The sequence below is a fragment of the Eucalyptus grandis genome, chromosome 7 (assembly GCF_016545825.1).
Source record: "Eucalyptus grandis isolate ANBG69807.140 chromosome 7, ASM1654582v1, whole genome shotgun sequence".
Classification (NCBI taxonomy): Eukaryota; Viridiplantae; Streptophyta; class Magnoliopsida; order Myrtales; family Myrtaceae; genus Eucalyptus; species Eucalyptus grandis.
Window position 1 is genome coordinate 60058902 of NC_052618.1, and position 22705 is coordinate 60081606.

Here is a 22705-nt window from a genome sequence, read left to right on the forward strand (position 1 = left end):
TTTTTCTCTCGTAATTTCCGCAATTTTATCTATTCCAGTCCCTACGATGATCTCAATTTTATCCAATTAAATCCTTTTTACTTGCACACACCGAATTGGCCGACCCATATTGTTGATCATTACGCTGACGAACTGAGCTGTAATTGTCCATCAAGAGAAGTCGTTCCACCAATTTCGCACGACACGTTTTTGTTACCCTTGGACGTTTTTCAATCTGCACAATTCGTGCGTTCTCGCTTTCATTCCAATGAGGGCAAGATTCAAGAACATCTCAAGTTACATTCTTTCGAAATTTCAAAATTAGTGAAGAAAGGGGAAAGAAAACCTCATGAACCTCCTTTCTCCCCTCTTTCATTCTTAAAAGGAGAAGTATATCATCGAATGATGCTAACCGACCATAAAATTAAAACCGGAACACAGTGAGGTCAGCAACTCTTACTTTACTTCGGTTGCCAAAACAACGAAATTGACACACGGTAATCTTTCCGATGAAAGTTGACCAATACGTGTCTCGCACGGTCGTCAAAACAATGCCCTATATACACCCAATTACTGCCGTGGCAAGCCTGGTGAGATAGAATAAGCCATCTTACTGGGAAACATTGGCCCATCTCCTGAATGCAAAATAATGTATACGTAAATCATTCCTCGATGAAGGAATGATCTCCGCTACCTGGCGATTTCCACATATAGAAAGAAACAAAGTGGAACATGTTTGGTGATCGATTGCGTAGCAGTAGAGAAAAGAAGCTCCCCTCCCGAGTTCAGTCACCCTCTACGTCACAACAACCAAGGATAGGCACCTTCCTATCTCAGCAACCCATACAACTCCTGATTTACCCCATCTAGTCAAAGTGACCACATATATTCACAAGTCCTCAAATGCTAAAACAAGCAAACACCTTCGGAGAATGGACACCGCACTCAGGTCCCCAAATCCAAATATGAAGTGCTGGGTTTTAATCAAAACCCCGCACCTAAGACATGAAAATGAGCACAGCATAGCCCATTGAATTTTCCACATTTGGGGGGAAAAGAATCAATTTCGGCATATGGGATTTACTTGGAATCGTGAACTCGTGACTCAAATGGAGGGAAAGATGGAAAACAGAAATCCATCCAACCAAATTCGACTACATAACAAACATTGAGATTCCTACTAAAATCAATAATCTTAAAGCAGTCTTGTCTTCCAAGCCAACTCAAAATTTGGAGAGAAATATATAGAAAGTTGGAAAACCAAAAACAGTTCACGCTGTCTAGAAGACCAGCTCGTGCGGCTTCATGCCTGCCTTCAAGGAGAACCTGGCAGCTAAGTATGTCTTCAAATCCGGCACGGCTTCAATTGATTTTATCAATGCCGCATCCACAGATTTCTGATCATCTTTCTTCTCTTGTGGAAGGACATTCTTCTCCTAAATATCAGAATCAGAATAGGTAAGAACCTACACAAATATCGGGGAGTGCAGGAGAGCCACAACATCTAAAATACAAGGGAAAAAGATATCTTGAGTGGAGAAGAAAAGTAACCTCTTTCTCTGCCTCGAAGAACTCGCCTTCCCCTTTGCTTTTCTTCTTCTCAACCTTCTTAGCAAAGTATTTGTCATCAAACTTCTCAAAATTAACTCCAGACACATCGACCTTTGTGGAGGTCGCGATGACATAAGACTGATTCACCCGTCTTAGGGGCACACCATTGACCTTGAATGGCCCTGCAATATAAAATGCGTTCAGGAAGCATACAAGCAAGGTGATAGAGCTAATAAGCACAGCACTGATTGCGGGACACCCAATACATCAGTGACAAAAACAGTAAAGACAAGAAGAAAGATGGACCGCAAGGTAGGACAAGGATACATAAAGCACGAAAGCAGGGGAGGATATAAGGGGCTAACCAGTAATCAAGAGCAATCCGGAGGAGAGCTGCTTCAGAAACACAACTCTCTTTCCCTTGAATCTCCCGGCGAGTATAATTAGTACAGTTCCGGGGGCGATGCTTGCCCTACAAATAGGAACAAAATGAAATGCTTAAACAGCAGGCAAAAGCACCCGACCAGCACTTAAGTCATCGCTCAATCAAGAACCAGGCCAGAGTCCCAATGGGACAATAACCGAACACCGATGCCAATGTCGTCGAAGAGGACAACCCGGAAAAAGGAAACGAGATTGAACTTCACCCACTATATCAGCAGCAGCTTAGCTGTAAGCAGGGTGCCTATTTATGGCAATCCGCAAGGGTCGCGGTAAAGTCAGTTTTGCTCGCAAAAAAATCTATCTAGAAACATCCCTCCTCTCAGCCAGACATACTCGCAACAAACAAAATCCTCAAGCATACTCGATAAGATGAAAGGAAAGAGGCGGACGGTCAAAAGTCATGTGCGAACCTGAGCTTGGTAGGCCTAGGGTTGCGCTTGTTGAGGAGAGGCTTCTTGACGTCGTCAGCAGGGTAGAACTTGGAGGGTTTGGCGGCGGCGGGGGATGGCTTGGCGACGGGATCGTGGCGGGGGAAGACGCCGCCGTTCTTGGCCTTGATGGCCCACAGGCCCCTCTTGTGGTACATCTTCGACCTCGAGAACTTGCCGACCCCTCGGATCAGCTCCGGATTCCTGCTCTGCTTCGGCGCCATTTCTGATCTCTCTCTCTCTCTCGCTCTTGCTCTCGCTCGCTGAGGCTGCAGCACCGCTATGAGGAAGGGTTTGCTTCGCTTAAGTATGGCCAGGCAAAACTCAAAACCCTAGCACCGTTCTGTGGCTCTACCGGCTTCTCCACCGTTGGATTCTGTTCATCTTAATCTCAGCCGTTCATGTTTCTGCTCTTGAGCTTTACCTCTTAAACCACTAACCCCGAAAGAAATCTGGAACCTTAAACCGTTTAACTTCGATCTACGCCGCTGGTTTAAAATCCTAGGATGTCAAAATTTACAAAACAAAATAAAAATACATCTCAGCGGTAACAATTAGCTATTTGTCAATTCCATGTAATTCTTCACCGACCAAAAAAAAAAAAATCCAAGTAATTCTTCGACCAAAAAAGCAAAAAAAATTCCAAGTAATTCATTTTAGAATTTCCATATACTCTTTTATCTTGATAAAAAAAAATGCGACATAAATAGGCCCAAGTCATAAATCTGGACCGTTCGGGCCTGATCAATTTTATATTGAAGATCACAAAATTATCCAATTAATATGGGCCTGAGGCATGGACTTTTAGGTCCCGCCTAGACTCAGTGGATTTTAGCATAGAAATGTAAATGATTATTTAATTTAATTTAATTTAATTTAATCATGGTGGGCCTATGGAATGGATCTTACACTGCGGCCTGCCCAGCCCATTGATGAAATCTAAACGGAGAGGCTTGAATGAGCATTTATTGAAAGTCATCGGAGTTGATTATAAAAAAATAAAAAAAATTGGCAAGGTCTAAAAAAATTGGAATATAATCAGTGAATTGGGGATAAGATGGAAAATAGGAAAAAAAAAATCATAAACTTACCCTTTCACCATGTCGAGGAAGCCAGAATGCCAACGCTAGATTGAAGGCCACAAATAGGCTATCAAAACCATTTTAGCAAACACATGAATTTTAAGCGGAAAACTTTTGTGGGCCGGAAGTCGATTGGCAAAGCTACGCCAAACACGGATCCATCAGTTAGCACATACCCACATTCTCAATCTATACCAGCCTAGATACCACATATCGGCTTGGTCGCACCTAGTAATTTGCAGCACTGATCAGATACCCCATAGACAGAAAGGTCTGAGAAAATCGATTAGCAAGGGAACGATAGGAACGGGAGATCCAGGAAGGATGAATTCTGATCCCCCAAGCTTTGGGGACGGCAAATGCTCGTGTAAATCCACACATAAGTTTGGGAAGGATTACGTGCATGCTCAATAGCAACAGAGGAAATGCAGGGGGCAGATTTGGTGCAATTCATTCAGCTACTTTAGGTAGACCTGTGGGTTAACCCCATCAAGGAGAATCATACTAGAGACAACTTAATAATAACTCAGTGATGCAACATCAAGCACCGTTTATTAAATGGAACTGATTTTTGAAAAGTCAGAACCCTATTCAGTAAATGTAAAAGCACGACAGCTCATTTCCCGGCAACGAGGCCATCTATTTTGCGCTCAATGTGGGCTTCGTGATCTTCAAGTCGGCCTTTGACCGCATCATCCTCCCACAGCATCAGCGTCGGAACTCCAGTAAGCTTGAATCTGGGGTCTACCCTCCACGGGTGCTGGGGATTCCTCCAAGTAGGTCGGTCTCCAACATAAGCTTGCAGAAGCGCTATGTTATCCGATGATGCTTCCAGTTTTTTGTAGATCACAGGTTCAGCTCTCACACAATCTGATGAGGCACAAAAGGAGTGAGAATGACAAGATGCCACAAATACCACAAAAGATGTGGACCGTCTAACTTCGTTAGTCCAGTCCATTCAAAAAATTATCCCAATCCCTTTTGTTTAACATTTTGGTAGGTTATATCCCCGATTGTTTAACACCAACGTTTGGCTCATTCGATGCCAGGGACAGGCATCCTATAGAACTAAAGGAGACTGACTATGAACCCCGAAAAGGATGCCGCAGAATGAGTTCGCTCAATCCACAACGCTCATCAAAGCATAATCTTTCGACACAAAAAGAGTCCAGTAAAAAACTGGGGATCGGGCATCTAAACTGCTGCTTTGCACTTCAGAAGTAGCGGTTAGTTTCTCCGAACATCTGAGTGGAGTTGAAGATGGTTTTGAAAATACTGGATAATACCATAGAAAATTCACAAAGTAGTGCTCCTTCACGAGTCACGACAAACTGTTAGCCTCTTTTTAAACGTGCCAAAATGGCAGCGGACTTATCCCGAAATTTCTGCTACGCTCGACTGACCAGTTATTAGATAGGTGAAATGCCTACTTTTAAGACATCGGAACTGGGACCTTTTGATGAATTCCTTAATGACAAAGTAACTACATCAGCTACACGGCTGCCCCCGGCCAGCAGGCTCAACGACACAGCATAGCAGGTGGACAACTGAGAATTAAGGATGAGGTTTGATCCTGGATCTGTAGGACACTAGTGAAGCAGGGTTGAAGTATCAAGAAATGGGCTATGATGCAAATGCCGGCGCAGACGCGGGGATAAGGAGGCTATTTATCTTGACCAGAGGTGCAAGAATCCAGAATCCTTTTTCTTTTCTTTCAAAAAGGCGACGCAATATCCCAATGACAAGCAGCAACGCAAAAGCTTTTCCAGCTTTTGAAATCTGAATCTCGCCGTGGACTTTAAACACACAAGAACCCAAGGTAAGGTGGTGCTAGGGGTAGGTAACAGAATCCATGAACAATATTACCCAAGCAACGAGGATACCATCCGACCGATATCGCCTGTGGCAACTACATCAGCAATTGCGGGAATAGGTTATTGCCCTCCCCCCAAAAGAAAATGGCATCTCTCAATAAATAAAAGCGCTCCTTTTAAGAAGAGGAATCTCAGATGGGTCGTGATCGTAAGCGTAAAATTATAATTAACATGAGGCAGAGGCAGAGGCAGAGGCAGAGGCAGAGGCAGAGAGAAGTAGCATGAGAATCAGAGACGCGACAATTGATAAGGACGAGAGAGAGGGAGAGAGGGAGGGAGGGAGGGAGGGACAAACCAGGGCACCAGCTGAGAGAGGTGGAAGGGTCCTTGTCAGCCAAGAAGAGGATGAGGTTGGCATTGTGGTTGGGGGCTTCCGATCTGAACTTATCGAACACCGCGTCGAAGCTCGACACCGTCGCATCCACCAACTTCAACGGCATCTTCTCCTTCTCTTTTCTTCTTCTTCTGCTGGAGAGAGAGAGAGGGCGGGAGAGAGAGAGAGGGCGAGAGAGGGTTTCGCAGTTCGGTATGGGGAGAGGAGGGAATATAAAGGGGAAGGTGAGGATAAAAACTAGGACAAAGGGACCCTTTTTAGACGGGTTTTCCCAATATACTTACGTGGTCTGCTCATGGGCCTTTCCTTGGGTCCGTCAAGCAATGTTACGGCCCAACAATCTCCCAGGTATCCAGTCACGCCTGTGTTTTAAAATGAAGAAGAAGAAGAAGAAGAAGAAGAAGAAATGGTTGGAGTAAAATAACTGGCAAAAGGCATAACGGCTTGAATAAGAAATGCGCGGGGGGGCATTCTTAGCCGTGCTCTGCAAGCTCCAGTCAGAGGTCGTGCTCTGCAAGCTTCGGTGCTTCGTCTCTCCCTTATAAATAACACCCTTCCTCAGTGTGAATTGATATAAGAGAGTCCAAACGCAATCTTCCTCACTTACCCATCAAAACAAATAGAGGTCGTGCATTCCCCCAATGCCTTCATTTCGAGCCATTTTCGGTTGCTTCACGCCCTCCTCCTCCTCAAAGAGGGTGAATGACCATCCCTCCTCCGACAAAGTCCCGCCGCTCCCATCCAAAGTCAATAGTAAATCCAAGGCCGCCGCCCCGATCGTCATGTCGTACTTCCCCGTCAACTCATCTCTCTCCCGGTTGTAGCTGACCACAACAATCTTCCGTCGTACTCTACTCTCCTTCTTTCCCACCAAGCTCTCCCCGATGACAAGCCCTGCAGATGCAGCTCCGACCCGTGTTCCCAGCACCAACTGTTTTCTTGATATTGTTCGTCTTCCAATCTGTCTGGAAATCGGAATCACAGCAGTCAGATTGTACCCAAATTGCAACTTAAGTAGAACTCCACATCGTATTTGTAAGTCATTTAATGTTATTTGAGAATCCTTTCTTTGGGACGACGTCGCAAGCTCCTAGCTAGATCATGAGGAAACAGGATGAAGATCAGATTGCAGCCCGGTGCAAAGGACATGAACATGGTAATACTGGTGCCTGAAGTGTAAATAGCTGCAAGTCTGACTTACGCTCCATTCTATTTTTACCGCAAGAACCCATCACCCAACAAATTGCTACTTGGGTTTGCCTGCGACTACTCTCTTCTATCTACATTATTCAGAGTGAAATGGGTACCATAGTCGAATATCAGATTTGCAGTGCGTAAGAAATCGAAGAAGAATTAATATATTGGCACAACGCTAGTTGTGTTGCTTGCAGACTACCCTGTTCCATCTATTTTATTCAAAGTGAAGTGGGTATTTTAGTTGACCAACGGATGTGCAGAGCGCGAGAAAATCGTAGAAGAATTAGTATACTAGCACAGCCTCTTGTATTTAAAAATCAGTTACGTGGTCAAGAGTGTAAATCGCCAGCAACCAAGCCTTACTTGAGGGCGTCCTATTTAAGCTTCATGGAGGAAGTTGGATACCAACTACTAAAAAACATACATATACATACAAAAGAAATAGATGCATGCACCCATTGATTACGGTGATGTTCTGAAGCTAAACAAACAGATGAGTGAACTGGTACCGTCAAAATCATTATATAAGAGACATCCCAAACCAACAAAGAAGTACTTTTCACATCCATTCAAGACTATCCCTTTATCTGTTAATATTGAAATTTTTTTTGAAGATTAAAGAGAAATGCGACCGAAGATTAACAGATTCCTGCAAGATGAGCAAGTCTGAGAGAAGGAAAGAGAAATGCGACCGAAGCAATAAAGATGTCATAAAAAAAAGGTCAGGCCTGCCAGAGTTAACATGCTGTCAGTGGGGGCTATAGGAGCTGCAAGAAACACAAGCCCTACTTGGTATTTTCAACCGTGAACTGTCAAGCAAGAGCGTCTGACTTGGTCAGTTAAATTACATGAACGTGTTAGAATAAATGAATTGTCTAAGACAAATTAGTCAAAATCAAGGAGTTCTTGCAGCCCAAGGCGAAGCACTCTTAAGTTAAAAAAAGGTGCGACTAGCTGCCCATGGAGGCGGAAAAACTTGTTCAAGTCTTTTCCAGGGACTTCTTCATTTGCACAGGTGACATTTACACTTGAAGGGTTTGACTCTGGATTTTTTATTTCCCAATGGAACGCCTTTCAGCTACCGCAATTTTTTAGGCATTTGGACGTTTAACAAAGATGGAATGCATTCGGGCAGCTTATAGACAGTCTTTATTGAACAAATTTGAAGCTGCCCCAGTAGAAAGCACTGTCAGCACCGACCAGTGAGCATTGTTCTTCACGGTAGGCCTCTTGAAAGAGTTCTCATGACTCGTACCATGGACTTAACTCCAGTCCACGACACTCAGTCTCAATGACAGGCCAGACCAATTTATGACCTTTCCACAGAATATCGCGCATTGGACTAGGCACTGCACAATGCACATCACTTATCTCGTGCAGCTTCTATACTACCTGTCAATTATGCCATCCCTCTTATTCATGCCACATAATTTACTAACCGCAGGTTTCGTGCTCCCAACAAGCACAAATAGCACCATCCTGTAGACCGAAAGGCATCTATCTGAAACTGCGATAATAAAGCTATAACTCAAGTAAATCCGTCAAGTGTGGTACAGCAAAATCCTAATTATTATTTTATTCTATACAAAGTACTACATATTTACATTTACATTTAGAGATGCGATATAATGCTATTTGGAATACTACAAAGAATGATCAAAATACAACAATACCTACTCTAAAGTAAAGAATGAAAAATAATGCAGTATAGAGATCTTATTCTCATATCTCATGGATGAGCAGCTTCATTCATCATGCATGGCACAAATTTCAGGTCCACCAAACTTGTCTATCTCTGATGACAGTTCAAAGGATCGTCATTGCCCTACCAGGTTCTCCAGGGGCTCTAACCCAGATCAATCTGCTCAAACCTAATTTCTTTTCTTATGAAGCATCAACCCCAACCTCTTGGGTATCTCACTTGTCACATTGACGAATGAGTCTTATTTGAGCTGTTGCACATACACTCGGGGACAGGGTACTTGGTAACATCTCTTCCACTTTTGCTTGTTCTGAGTTCGGGCTGCCCTAATGAATCCCGATGCAATTCTTTGATGATTCTGTTAAAATCTTCTTCAGGAATAGAGGAGTTCATAAAAAAAGGAAGCATCTGCCTTTTGTTTGGTGTTATATACTTCTTGTGCCCCAAATAAGCCCTGTGTCCCTGTTTAGATAGAAACACCACCAATTAAAACTCATGAAAACTTTCCATGTTCAGATTTAGTCCTAGTCATTGAAATTTTCAGATTGCAGAGGTTTTGAGAATTCCCTCTTTCCACAATGTAAAATTTAAAGGCACTTTATCGCGTGGATTTCCAGGTATAAACAGTTTGTATGTTTGCTTTCATTGGCAACAACTCCCCTTAAATTTCTCAAAAAAGTAAAGGCTATGTAACTCTTGCAGCTGCAGTAGTCCATGCAATGTGAATGGGATTAGTAAAGAATTTAGTTTTAGAACCCTAAAGTTTGTCTTTCTGTCCATTCTCTTGGAGATCAACAAATGTGTTGAATGGTACAAACATAGTGGAGACTCAAAAATCCAGCCAAGGCACTAAGTAATTCCAAGTTTCATGACCGTCGGAGTGTACTTTGGTCAAAAGACTATAGCATGACAGTTAAAGGACCAAGTCCGATAAATAAGAAAGGAGTGAAATTATTATCTAGATGCAAACCTGGATGGCGTGCCCCATATTCCCACCATGGGATGGCATGAAGACATCACTCCTCTCGGAGACTATGTAGTCTATGGCAGCCATAAAAGAGGCTCGGTTGGCAAATGACTCTAGTTCTCCAGGTAAAGCAAGATCTTCCTTGTTATATAAATGAGGAAATTCTTCAATCAATGATCTCAGAGCTTCTTTACCACCCAGTGGTTGCCCTCCAGCCCAGTAGATCCGTGAACTTTTTGGGGCTCCTAGAGCTTTAAGCAGCCTAACAGACACATCAAATTTCATCGAATAATGTCAACAAAAATTGATGATATGGGGAGCATAGAAAAAATCAGTGCACAATAAGCCACTGGCACTCTCAAGGTAATTCATTATCGAATTTCAGCACTCACCTGGTGACCTCCAATGCATTCAATGGGCAGAGACCAGCCAACTTTCGGTCATGGTAGCTCATGTTTGATCTTGCAGTGAGAAGTTCTGGCCGCTGCTTCCTCTCATTGCTTACTATTTCATCATACTCATGGCTCAAACCAGGAAGACAACCAGTCCTCACCCACACATCCTTCTCCATTCTTAGATGTAAAGCTAGGTAAGGCCCTTTGCTGCTCATCCTCTCTGCAATCTTGCTACCAATTTCCAAAATTGGCGAAGCAAACTTCAATGCATGAAAGGCCACCTGTTGCAAATAAATAAGAAATCAGATTCTATAGTGTATCTGACTTAGTTGAGCTTAGCTATATTTGAGAAAACCACAGACAGACTATCAGGCCTTCCGACTAATTTTATTGCATAGACTCTTTTGAACCATGGGGAGCATACTGAGCTCTTATACAAATGCACAATAGGCACTGCAATCCACAGCATTTCTAGCCTAGACTTCAAGAATCTTCCTTTGGTAACAACAACAACAACAACAACAACAAACATCTGAACAAAAATTTGAAATGTAGTGCAGAATGTAAGCTACCTTGCATCGCAGCTTCTGGAGATCTGAAGGAAGATCCTTAGATAGCCTCGAGTCTAAACCTCGCAGGAGCAAAACACCATCTCTGTTGAGCTGCAGAAGCAACGGAAGCTATCTAAGGATCCATATTCATATATTTCCTACGACCTAGACTTTTTAACCTCAAAGTGAAAATTTTCTCTGTAAACTTAACAAAGGCACCAAAACGGTGAACTACACAAAATTTTCAATTTGTCTACCATGTGGTCCCCAAGCATATATTCCAGGCAACATCCATTCTGCTGGAGTCAATTTGATGAGAAAGTATCTCATGCATTGAATACATTGCCAATGTGTAAGTAAAGCATGATAATCGATTTTCTGAGAAGAAAAGCCATGTGTGACAAAAGGAAAATCGGCTATATGTTGGAACTTCAAAATATAAAAACTCTACAGGGTGACACGTGGTGCCCAATACATGTCTGATACACAGGATACCATCCCACAAGATATGTAACCATGATAGGGCTGTCTCTTCAATCAGTTGGCCCATTTGCCCAAGCATGTTTTCCTAAGAACTCAACAGACAAAGCTCATTTTATCTATGAGATATAGCTTCCTAACTTGAATAGATTATGACAACTCCGTGGACCAAAAGGAAAGAAGGAAAGGATGTTTCCATTTGGTAAACTGTTATGCTTCTGCAACTGCCATCGCATAACAGTTGTAGATTCACACAAAAGCCACTGTTACAAGGCCCACCCTGCTTTTCAGTCCTTAGAATCTTTCACATGAAAAATGTGGGTTGAAGTGCCCACTCATAGCGACCGGGGAATTCTCCTCTCATATGTTTTGCCCCTTATAAAAAAAACTAGTCATATAACAACTGGAAGTCAAGATATAATGCTGAAATCCAAAGTGCAGATTCTTACCCTTTTGAGGTACCGCGAACGAATCCAAGCAGGGGAGACATGAAGAGGAGTCCGCTTCTCCTCCACCGGGCGTGTCATTATGTGTGTGGATGGCAGCGATGAAACTACATGGACGTCATCGGCGAGAACCCTCTTAAAGTGATCCAAATCAAATATATCAGAGAATTCACTGCAAGAATCAAACGAGAAAGCAAACGTTAGAACATGGAGGGGTGCATACTAATGTCCAAGGAGCTTCTGTGAAGAAGGAAGAGACTCAGAAAGCCGAGCACGAGTACAACTGGACTGAGCCCCAAACAAATCGAGTCGAACCAAATGGTACGAGATCAAGATGCATCGTCCGCAACTTGAATATAATAGATCAGGCAAAGAGAGAAATCCGAGATGCAGAGCAGAGGTTGAGGCAAGAAGAGACCTTTCATCTCCCCAGATGACATTGACCTGCAGGATTGGGACGACGAGAGAAGCTCCAAGAACCCTAGCGATGACCACAGCATCCACAATCTGGTTCCTTTGCTGATTCATACCACCAGAGACCACCACCATCAGATACTTCCTCCGGTTCCTCACTATCCCCGGGCTAGCTTTTCTGTACTCCTGAGTGAACTCCAAGCAGGGGCGGTACCCCAGGCCGTCCGGCTGCTTCCAGAACTCACTCTCCTCGTGAAAGCTGGCATTTCTGGAAATGGAGGGCTGTCGTTCCTCAATGCTATTCAGAACCTGGCTGGTCTGAGCGCTGGGGTCGGGGACAGTGGAGGAGATGCCGAGCTGCGATCTGGAGAAGCCATCGGAGGTGGGACAGGGGTATGGAGAGAAAGGGGTGAGAGGATCGAGGTTGAAGCCCACCACGAGCATGCCGAGAAGGCCGACGAGGAAGAGAGCCAAGAACCAGAGTCGGGGGCTTTTGTAGGAGAGGGAAGGGAAGGAGAAGGAAAAGGAAGAGGAGGAGGAGGAGGAGGAGGAGGAGAAAGGCTGGGAAGAAGACTTGGTGGGGGAGACGAGGAGGGACTGGAGGGAGGAGGAGGAGAGAGAGGAGATGATCTGGGAAGGGACTGAGATGTAGGAGACCTTCTTCTTGGGTTTGGCCATTTACCAAGAAACAGACAGAGAGCAGAAAACAGAGCGTGCCTGGCTTTGGCTTGCTTTGCTCGCTTGCCTGAGCGCTGGATGAAGAGGAAGCGCAGGCCGTCTGGTCTGCCCTCGTTTTAACGCGTCGCGTCTGTCTCAGAGAAGAGGGGATGAGAGAGAGATAGATAGCGAGAGAGAAGGTCAAGTCTTGGGAAGAAAAAATAAAACGGGGGGGGAGGAGGGGGAGACGCGGTATCGAGGAAGACAGGGGAGACGGAAAAAGGTGGCTCGTGTTTTTGAAGCGTTAGGAGGGTGGGGTTTGTGTGGTGTTGCGTTGCCTGTGGCGTTCCGCCTGGGGGGGAATTTTTCTTCTCCTTCTACTTCTTCTTTTCTAGCTACTAGTTTAAATATTGGATTCAAACATTGCTTGCTGCTGCTGCGGCGGCGGTTTCAAAACCGGGCCAAGCGACCTGCGTCGAATGCGCCCCCCCCTGGCTTTCAAATGTATTGACCAATCCGATGTTGACGTGCCAAACTAGAATTTTACTCCCATCAAAGGTTGTTCCCAGCTAAGCTGAAAGGGAAGGAAAGAAAACAGCCCCCCGCTCTTTCCCCACCATCATTGCACTAAACTCGTAAATGCACCACTTCCACCCTCGTTTTCATCATCATCCGCCTCCTCATCCCAGTGTTTCTTAATTTGCCCCTTCTTCGGTTTCCCCCCCGACTAATTCATGATTAATAATCCATTTACGTTCCAGTAAAAAAACCAAACTCCATTTACCCTTCTCTAGCTTTCTAGCTCACCCATTTTGATTGCCACCACGATGTTGCTTTTCCTCAACAATTTTATTTTCGAGTTCCAATCAAATAAAGGCATGTGCTCGTGACTAATGATATTCGCGAATCATTTGTCCCACACCTCAATTTAAGAAAAAGCTTATTGCTTCTTAATGTTGCCAAATGATGATCGAATTATCATGAATTGAGTTGATTTGGTAAGTGTCTTTTTTTACTTTTTATGGTTAATGATAAAGAGATTTTGAATTATCGCTATAGTTAAGTAGTCGCGAGACATCCGATAAGACAAAGGAGAAAAGAAGGGAAGGGGATGACATTAAAAAAAAAAAAAATTGTCCCTAATCCTCATCTCTATTTCCCCAAATAACGATAACGATAATCAAGGAACAGTTCGGGGGATTCGCGTGGGAGTGCCGTGCCGTATTTGACTCGGTACGATTACCATTTCAAACCCAAGGCCATTACACCAAACCCTCCAGTGCCGCGTGTCGATGACGTATTGAAAGTTGGGGGAATGGGGGATGCGTCGATGACGACGACGTCGTTTTGAAACTCGGGGCGCGGGGGCAAGGGGCGGGGGTCTGGGGGCTGTCTCACTTCTCGAGAATGAAGCGTGTCGTCTTGTACGTGGCCAGCTCCACCTCTTCTGTCCTCCCCACCTCCCACCTCCCCTTTTTTTCCTTTATCTTTTCATATTTCAGAACATTTGACAATCCGCCATTCCACCGAGAATTCAGCGACACCAAAACATCGACAAAAACTAAGGGAAAGAAAAGGAAAAAAGAGGGGCCGAGTAACCCCTTTCAGCTGTTTTTGAGGGTCCCAACGACAGCCCCCCAGCTGGCATTCCCTGCCACGCTGTCGCCTTTTGCACCCTTTCTTTAAAGGGAGAGGAGAGTGCCGCAACATGCAGAGATGGCATCCCCTCTCCATCATCTCCTTCCTTCCCGACGGTGAGTAATTCTGAATAACTGTGACTGCATCGTTGAATTGTGGTGGAGGAGAGATGATGATGATGCCCGATATCACCCGCCGATCGAAAAAGTCCAAGTGCTTCCCAGCCACGTGTTCGTATTTCTGATTCAATCTTTCATCGTGGGTGGACTGTTAAAAGAAAACAAATGCAAGGTTAGGAGCATAATCTCCAGGTCAAAAGGACAATCCATTACTGCTCCCCAAGCCCTCTAACATTCCTCCTACTTCATCATCAAGTGCGGCATTTTTTATGGTTCGTCGGCTTTATCAATGTAGCTGTGCCGCACAGCTTACGATTATATAAATAATCTCGGAGCATCATCTCTTTCTAAGCCGCATCCCCCATTATTGTCTGCTTTTGCGTAGGCATGAGCTTCAATAGAATCTTCTTGTTGAAGAACCCTTGATAAATAACACAATAGATTTCTAAGCGAATCGCTTACCAAGATACAATTAGTCAACGACAGGAAGATGAACACGCGCCATGAAAATGCAGCATTGTCTTCTCTCTCTTTTCTGACACTAGTGTTTATCACATAAGTAGAGCAAGGCATGTACCCCATTGCAATTTGACATGTAAGTTATCATCGTAAAATAACGATTGTAGTCCTATGGATCCTTCATAACTTAGATAATGTGTAACGCGGATGTTATTTCCAAACTAAGACGAGAGGATTGTATTTATATTTCGTACAAAAGGATACAGAATAGTCAAGGATATGTATGGTGCGGAGGATATTGAGAATGCTTCACTTAACAACTCCAATTATAAGTGTGATCATTGCCATATGATAATGGTACCATTGGGGTGGATGGGAATTCCCAACTTTGGTAGTTTCACCCGGTGTATTATTAGGAGGTCTACCAGCTCTTCAGTAGCCTTTTGTTGTCCAACCACCAATTGCCATCAACCCTAATCACGTGAATGCACTTCATGCTATTTATTTTGCGAGTGTAGAGAGAGCGTATGTCTTCTGTTGTCATTCAATGTGTTGAATTCACTTGCTGCGGTGGGGATGAGGGAATAATGGGAGGGGAGGGAGGGGATGGGATACGAGCGAGACAGAGATTGTTTCAGAAGGAGGGACCAAAGGGATAAAAAAGGGCTCTGCTTCTTACATGTGACCATTGTCTCCTCCCATGTGCACCCTCTTGAACACCCCCACATGATATAGTTCTGTGTCCATGAAAGCTGGGGCATCTCTCTCTCTCTCTCTCTCTCGGCATTATTGCGGCACTCCACATGAAATGGTTTCTTGAAGGTGTCGGGTCGAACTTGAAATACAAAACCTCACTCATTATCGTCCTCTCCTCTCTTGTTTGCTTCGCCCCGTCTCTCTTCTGTCAATGTGGGTGTCCTCCTCCCCCTTTTCCACTTTGCGATAGCGATCATCTGACAGTGGCGCCCCATCAAATAATTATTCGTTAAATGCCAATGTACCTTGTTCCACAACTTCACCGTTTGATTCCACCTTATCCATCTACCCCTTCTTATTACTACCAAAGACTGACTTTGGCTTTGACAAGTCACATATGCCGCTCATTCTTTACCTTCAATATTACAAGTTTGTAAGGGAGTAACCATTATCAATGTTTGCTCTCATGGGCGTAGCTTTTCCTTAAGGTTCACTACGAGCAATTTGAGGATGCAAGCATGCCTGATCATCATATATTGAAGGTTGTCGTGTATCCAAATCATGGAATGCTTATGAAAAAATTCCTCAACCTATTACAGGCATGAGTAAGGGAGTAGGGTTTTGCACACGACACATAACACACATAGTGACTTGTAAAATAAATATAGAATATGGTTGGACCAGACCAAAAAAGAAAATGGGGCCAATCAGTTGCCATCTATTATAAATTTTCTCCTAAATGCGGCATTGACACCTGAATTTTGTAAATATTTTAAGTATTCATTCGTTTTACAAAAATATTTTTTTAAAAAATATTAAATATATATAATAAAAATTAAACAAGAAAATTGAACAAAAAATAATGATATTAATAATAAGAAAAAGATATAAAAAGGAGTACGATAAATGATAATAAATTCGAAGCCCTTTTTTCTTCAGCAAATTTCGGACTTGCCAAGCCCTTGTGCCCAGGCCATTCTTTTAATATCTTGGGCCAATCTTGCTTTTTACGATCCAGCCCATCTCTTTTGCGGTTTTTCCTTGGGCCCATCAAAACTAAACGAAAGAGCCGAAGTTCAGCCCCTTTGCTGGCCCTTCTTCCTCGGTGGCACCCCCGCACTTCTAGAAGTTCCTTAATGACGTAACAGAAAAGATTCGTGGAGGCGTGGGAGACGTGAGGGACGTTGGCAACTGGCAAGTAAAGGGCGTGGCCGGCATGCTCGCCAAAACCCGAATAGAGAGAGAGAGAGAGAGAGAGAGAGAGAGAGAGAGAGAGAGAGAGAGAGAGAGAGAAGCTTCGCTGAATAAAAAAGGAAAAAAGCCGGAGAGCAGAGGGAGAGGTCGGCCATTGAGAAGGCCGAGAGGGAGAGAGGGAAAGCAAGCCGGCTGCTGGAGGTTGGAAGAATGAGGGTGGCCGAAAGTCATTTCTCGCTGTCTGGAGCGAAGATCGGTCGCGTACCGAAGAAAGCAAGACCGAAGTTAAAAAAAAAAAAAAAAAGTACTTTCTATCACCTCCAGCCGGTTTTGGTCTTCACGGTCTCCATTCCCAATCAGGTAAACCTCCTCCCATACATTTTTCTTTCCCTTGTTTTGTTGAAATTAGGAACACACTCTCAAACGAATGAACCATGATTTGTTGTTACAAACTGAAGCTGGCCTTCGAAAGATATTGCTGATTTAGAGTCGTCCAAATCAAACAATGCATTATCTCATTTGCTAGGTTGCAAACAAGTGTTTGATGAAATTTTTTAAAAGAAAATCAAAGGCATTTATACGTTTAAACAGTTTCAAATCTTCTTCTGTGTTGGTTGAATCTCGTCTCATTTTTTATTTATTTATTTTTTTTTTTTTTTGTGTTTTTCTCTATGTTTTCATGCAATTTGGTGAAAAATCCTCAATCGGAGTCAATGCATTCTTCCTTTTGCCAGACCCAATCTTCCCGCTCAAGCGAGCCTACGGTTCAAGGTTGTTCGAGGCAGTGTTTTCTCTTATTTGCGGTCGGCATCCGAGTTAAGAGAGATAAAATGCACAAGTATGGGCATCCCCTATTGGGATGAAGTATTAAACCTAAATTGGGGTTATCCACTAAGAATGCTTGGCCGGAAATGATGAATGCTAGCCGAAATAGATGACTGGTGGTTGTTGGTGGTCCAGTGGTGGCGTAGGTGGATGATAAAATGGTGGCATGATGCGTGGAAGTATATTTTTGGTTCGGTAAGAAGAATAGAGGTCGCAGGAACTAGGAAGGACGAGCGCTTCTGGAGGTGGAAGAAGAAGTGAAGGAAGAAGAGACAAAAGCGAGGAGAAAAACTAAAAATAGGAAAATAGGGGAAAATCCAAAAAAATATGTATAAAGGTATTAAAAAAAATCAGTTTTAATCCGACTCGGGTCGGATCTGGGTATAAGGGTCGGGTCAATGGTCTTAGAAAGTCCTTAAAATTAATAAAATATTTTAAATTTGAAAAAAAAAATAGAAAAATCAATTAAAGATTATAAAATTCGAAAATACTAAGAAATTTCGAAAGTCTATAAAAAAAGAAGATAAAAAGTCCGAAAATTCGTAAGTAAAATTAAATATAAAATGAAATGAAATTTTTTTCAGAAAAATTGTAGAAATATTAAAAAATTCCAAAAATCTTTAAAAATTAAAAATTTTAAAAATCCCCAAATATTTAAAAATAAATAAGATATTAAAATTCAGGAAAATGGGAAATTCTTAAATATTAAAATTTAAAATTGTATAAGATTTAGAGCTTTAGAATAGGATTCTTTATTTCAGATTGCCTTTTTCTTTTTAAGAACAATATTAGGATGTTTGATTTTTTTTTAATTATACTTTGTTGCGCATTTCAATATATTTGATGTTTTTCTTTGTCTTGGAAGGTTAGGACGAGACCTAAGAATTCTTCGATAGGTTGCTATGGCTTTAGCTAGCATTTAATTGAGTTTAAGTACTAAAAATGCATTACTTCTTAGAATTAATATAATCAAGTTCTCAAATCTAGAGTCTCTGGTTGTGCAAATAGTAAAATATCTCTTCATATCTTACTTGGTTTCTGACCGACCAAAAAAAGCTAATGGCAGCTCCTTAACTGAAATTCATGTAGATTCAATTGTTTAAAATTTAATCGTGAAATGTTGTCCGAGACATGAATTTGGGAGGACTTATGTTTGTAATTGATAGAGGACAGTTTGTTCCGATTATTTTACGAACAAGTGCCCCTAATCCTACTCATTAGAGGAAAACATTTTTGCCTCAATGGGTAGGTTGTGCCATGCCGGTACTTGTCACATTTGATCTCATTGATAAGCTTCTTTTTAAACGGCTCTAAATTTCAAAGTTAAATTTAATTTAATCTTTGACAAATTATTTGATCTCAGTCCAATGCATAGCTTTTTGGGAAGTCCCACAGCTTTTTTTTTTTTTCAAGTCCTTGACATATTATCTTATCCATTGGATGCTATTTCATATGCATACAAAATTGAGTTGATTTTACTTATCGCTAGGGCCCAGAAAAGAATGTTACATTTGTCCCCTAATTTGAGATGATGTATGTCATTTTTTGTATTTACATTGTGAAAGTCTAAGTTAATTAAATTTTTAATTAAATTTTCCTCAACCGGTTGATATTGTTGCCTAATCAAACGTGATCTCGTCTCTTCAAGACTTCAACCATGGTAATAAGCCACATACATGAGCAAGAGTTAGTAGTGATCGGGACACAAATGATCGAATAGCTTTCATGAAAACTTCATCATTTGATCTGTGAAAACTCTGGGGGAGGTTTTTGAAATGAAGTCTTGAATGGAGATGAGGTTGAAATTAATGCCTAACTGAAATAATCTTATTAATAAATTAGACTAGTAGCACTTCCTCATGCGACGCGTATGGGATTGCTGAGGGAGGAAATAAATTAATCTTTAGTTGAGGTGAAACTGCTAGATTAGTTGCTTCCGTGACTGCTTAATAATGCAGATCTAGCATCTTACATATAGCAGGGGGAGTAAAAATCACACGTACTTTCTGATAAATTAAATTCTTACCTTCCAAACTGAAAGTCAATAGCTCCAGAAGCAACCTTCCTAGTGTTCATCGAATACCTTTGGGGTCATCTAGTGAGTTGCAATTACCATGCCTATTGTCCCATTTTGAGCAGCCTGATTCTATATCAATACAGGAAACAGTGGTCAAGCCCAAACAGTCGCATTCAACTCAATAATTTGCTGAAAGGAGGGATAATCACCAAGATACTTTTATGTATACATTTTCGAGGAAAAGCGAGCTTTAACCAAGTTAAGAATAATATGATAATGATGTGGAGGAAAATGGGATTCATTTTCGTCCTTAAGTGCGCACGATTGCCCACCTTTCTTGCCCAGAAAGAATCATATGGGTTCACCCCATCCCTGCCCATGTTTCCCTTTTTACTTCGTCGGCCCCCACCCCCTCTGAAATTTGCCAAGAGTCCCATCTTCTTGTACTTTCACTGCTTTTAACTTTCCCGGTTGCTGCGTTTGGTTCAAAATGCATTTTGGTAAATTGCAAAGCCCTTTGTGAGACTTTGAAAAATTTTAAAAATAATTGACCGGCAAGGGCAGCGGCGAACTCCGGCGACCTCCAATGCCGTCAAATCTTGAAAGCCCAAAGCCTACTTGGGAAAAATGTAATAGTGTTTGGTAAAAAATTTTGCAAATGAACTTTGTGTTGAATGTGTGTTTGGTAAGAAGAACATTTGCAAGGAAAAATTTGATGGGTATAATGTGTATATATTTTTTTTTTAATTCTTTTTTTTTGAAAAATCAGCTAAACCCTTTGGGGAATGCCGGCCCAAAAACGAATGCCAAACGGGCCGGCATTTGCCCAAGGATGTTTAAGCCTCGAAAGGGCTTTGGGAAGTGGTTCCCAAACGGAGCCTAAGTCCGCAAATGTTGAAAGCCCAAAGTTACTTGGGAAAAATGTAATATTATTTGGTAAAAAATTTTGCAAATGAACTTTGTGTTGAATGTGTGTTTGGTAAGAAGAACATTTGCAAGGAGCTTTTGATGGGTATAATGTGTATATATATATTTTCTTTTCTTTTTTTTTGAAAAATCAACTAAACCCTTCGCCGGTGGCGAAGGGTCCAACCACAGACGGCCGTCGCCGTCGAGAGTCGCCCGAGGTCGGGCGACCTCCGGCAAGGGTCGCGCGACCTAGCCGAGGGCCGCCGGAGGTCGCCCAACCTCGGGCGACCGGGGTCGTGGCGCGAGACCCGGCGGCGGCCGCCCGGGTCGCGTGGCCCTTGGGTCGAGCGACCCTCGCCGAGGGTCGCCCGAGGTCGGGCGACCTCCGGCGGCCCTCGGCCGGGTCGCGCGACCCTCGGCGGAGGTTCGCCCGAGGTCGGGGACCTCGGCCAACGGCCGCCGCCGCCATCTAGGTCGCCGCCGTCGCCCTCCGGCCGGCGAAGAGCTGCTGCTCCTTTTTCATTTAAAAAAAATATAAATATAGGGACAATAATGGAAATATGAAAAATTAATGAGGGTAGTTTAGGAAGGAAAAAAATATTTTCAGCATTTCCAAGGACTCCATTTTCATTTGAAAGCTCATTTAGGGGGTTGCCAAACACCCTTATTTTGGCTGAAGGGGCTTTGGGGGCTGAATGGCTTTCTAAATGCCCATCCAAACGCACCCTTAGATGTCCTATGCAGGGGAGGGCACGCATGGAGTTTAGCTACCGCAATCAACCATCACATTATTCACACATCCTTTAGGGTTAAATTCAATCCCTAATTTTTTTTATGTAACAATTAGATTAAAATAAATTGTTAAAATTTAAGTGTTAATAATATCATTATCCAGCAATTGAAATAGTCTCGAGAGTTTTTGCCAGATAATTTAAAATATTTGATGAATACTTTCTAGATAAAATTTTCATTAAGTAGGAACAATTGAATTTAAGTGATGAAGGAAAAGAAAAAGGAGACATCTGTCCATTTGAAAAATATTCGGGCTTCGTTTGCTGCTCTAATTTTCTGTCTTCTTTGTAGCGACTTCAACCATAACTTCTCTAGATTTCGTCCAATTCTCTCTCAAGTATTGAAATTTCTAGACAAAAAGCTCGTCATTTCTCCAAATTTTAAGCTATTCCATGAACGATTTGTCCCTCTTATACTTATTGCTCCATCCTTTTTTTCTTCCCTCTCTGTTTTTTACTCTGCACGTCAAGGAAATCTTCCAGAGGACTTCATGCGCCGTGTTTCGACCCCTTTACTTCAACGTAAATGGCTCCAGCAAATCCAACATTCTTGACTCCATCTGCCCATGTTGGGCATCACCAATTTTGCAGCAAGTTAGGGCTGCGAATCTACAAGAGCTCATCCATAAGTAAGGCCAAGTTGACATTACTAAAGCTTTCCATTGTGTTCAATAATCAGATTGGAATTGGAGTCTACTTGACTTTTGTAATTATGTCTCATGATCTAAATTCAGATATTAGAGTGTAGACTCATTTTATCACAATTAAAATTTCACAATGACGTACTTCGGATAATTAAAAAGGCAATATTTATTAGTTGTGGAAGGAAACAACAAAGTTATTACATAACTCAATTGCCTTTTTTTAATTGTAGAAAAAGGAAAGTTTTCAAATTTTAGTGCAATCAATAGGTCTTCTAGCAACTTGAGAGCATGAATTGTACAAGCTCTAACCTCCTCATATCCACTTTTACTTTCTTGATGTTGTTTAAATATGGCAATTTTTTTTAAGTCGCTTATACCAAGATGGAAATTGATTTTCTTTTAACAAAAGCATATATTGAAGTCCAGAAATGAAATGATTATATAATGGCTTTCTTGATTTTTATGAATTTTTCAAGAAGCTATGTTTCATCTTTGTTCTCAATGTGAAGATTATTACTTGGATGGTAGTTTGAGCAATACTTTAGGACTTAAAAAGGGCCCTCCTTTGCAATGATTGATGCAGTCTACACTGCATTTAAATGGGTTGAGGTCAAATATACAGATCACTTCACACTTAATCACGCATTTATGTGGCGTCAACACTGATGGCCGACCATAGTATTAGAGCTGCCACAAACATTTTCGACCCCATTCTCTTGGATGTTGTTACCTTCATGGCTATTTACACCTAATTTGTTGTTAGCCCCTCTCTCACTCATCATTTTTTGACTATATAAGGGTGCTGCACTGCTTCTTCTCAACACATCACTACCCTATATCACAAAGCTATCAAAACTTGTTGCTTGTGTGAGAGAGGCAAAGAATAAATTAAATGAGAATAGCCATGAAGGT

At 42.3% G+C, this 22705-nt stretch overlaps 3 protein-coding genes across 3 annotated transcripts; all 3 read right to left on the bottom strand.

Moving 5' to 3' along the window:
- Positions 1–1023: 1023 nt before the first annotated feature.
- LOC104454677 (60S ribosomal protein L6) lies at positions 1024–2693 on the bottom strand. Its single transcript, XM_010069592.2, has 4 exons — positions 2385–2693; positions 1896–2002; positions 1531–1712; positions 1024–1415 (listed from the first exon to the last, which is right to left on the bottom strand). The coding sequence occupies exons 1-4, from the start codon at positions 2624–2626 to the stop codon at positions 1260–1262; spliced, it is 687 nt and encodes a 228-aa protein (XP_010067894.2). The 5' UTR covers positions 2627–2693; the 3' UTR covers positions 1024–1259.
- Positions 2694–3910: 1217 nt separating this feature from the next.
- LOC104454678 (thioredoxin-like protein Clot) lies at positions 3911–5880 on the bottom strand. The gene is made up of 2 exons (XM_010069593.3): positions 5654–5880; positions 3911–4354 (listed from the first exon to the last, which is right to left on the bottom strand). Exons 1-2 carry the CDS (start codon positions 5796–5798, stop codon positions 4101–4103), a joined length of 399 nt encoding a protein of 132 aa, XP_010067895.2. The 5' UTR covers positions 5799–5880; the 3' UTR covers positions 3911–4100.
- Positions 5881–8582: 2702 nt separating this feature from the next.
- Positions 8583–12910, bottom strand: LOC104454679 (O-fucosyltransferase 20). Its single transcript, XM_010069594.3, has 6 exons — positions 11849–12910; positions 11434–11602; positions 10526–10615; positions 9951–10234; positions 9562–9820; positions 8583–9053 (listed from the first exon to the last, which is right to left on the bottom strand). Exons 1-6 carry the CDS (start codon positions 12520–12522, stop codon positions 8814–8816), a joined length of 1716 nt encoding a protein of 571 aa, XP_010067896.2. The 5' UTR covers positions 12523–12910; the 3' UTR covers positions 8583–8813.
- Positions 12911–22705: the final 9795 nt, after the last annotated feature.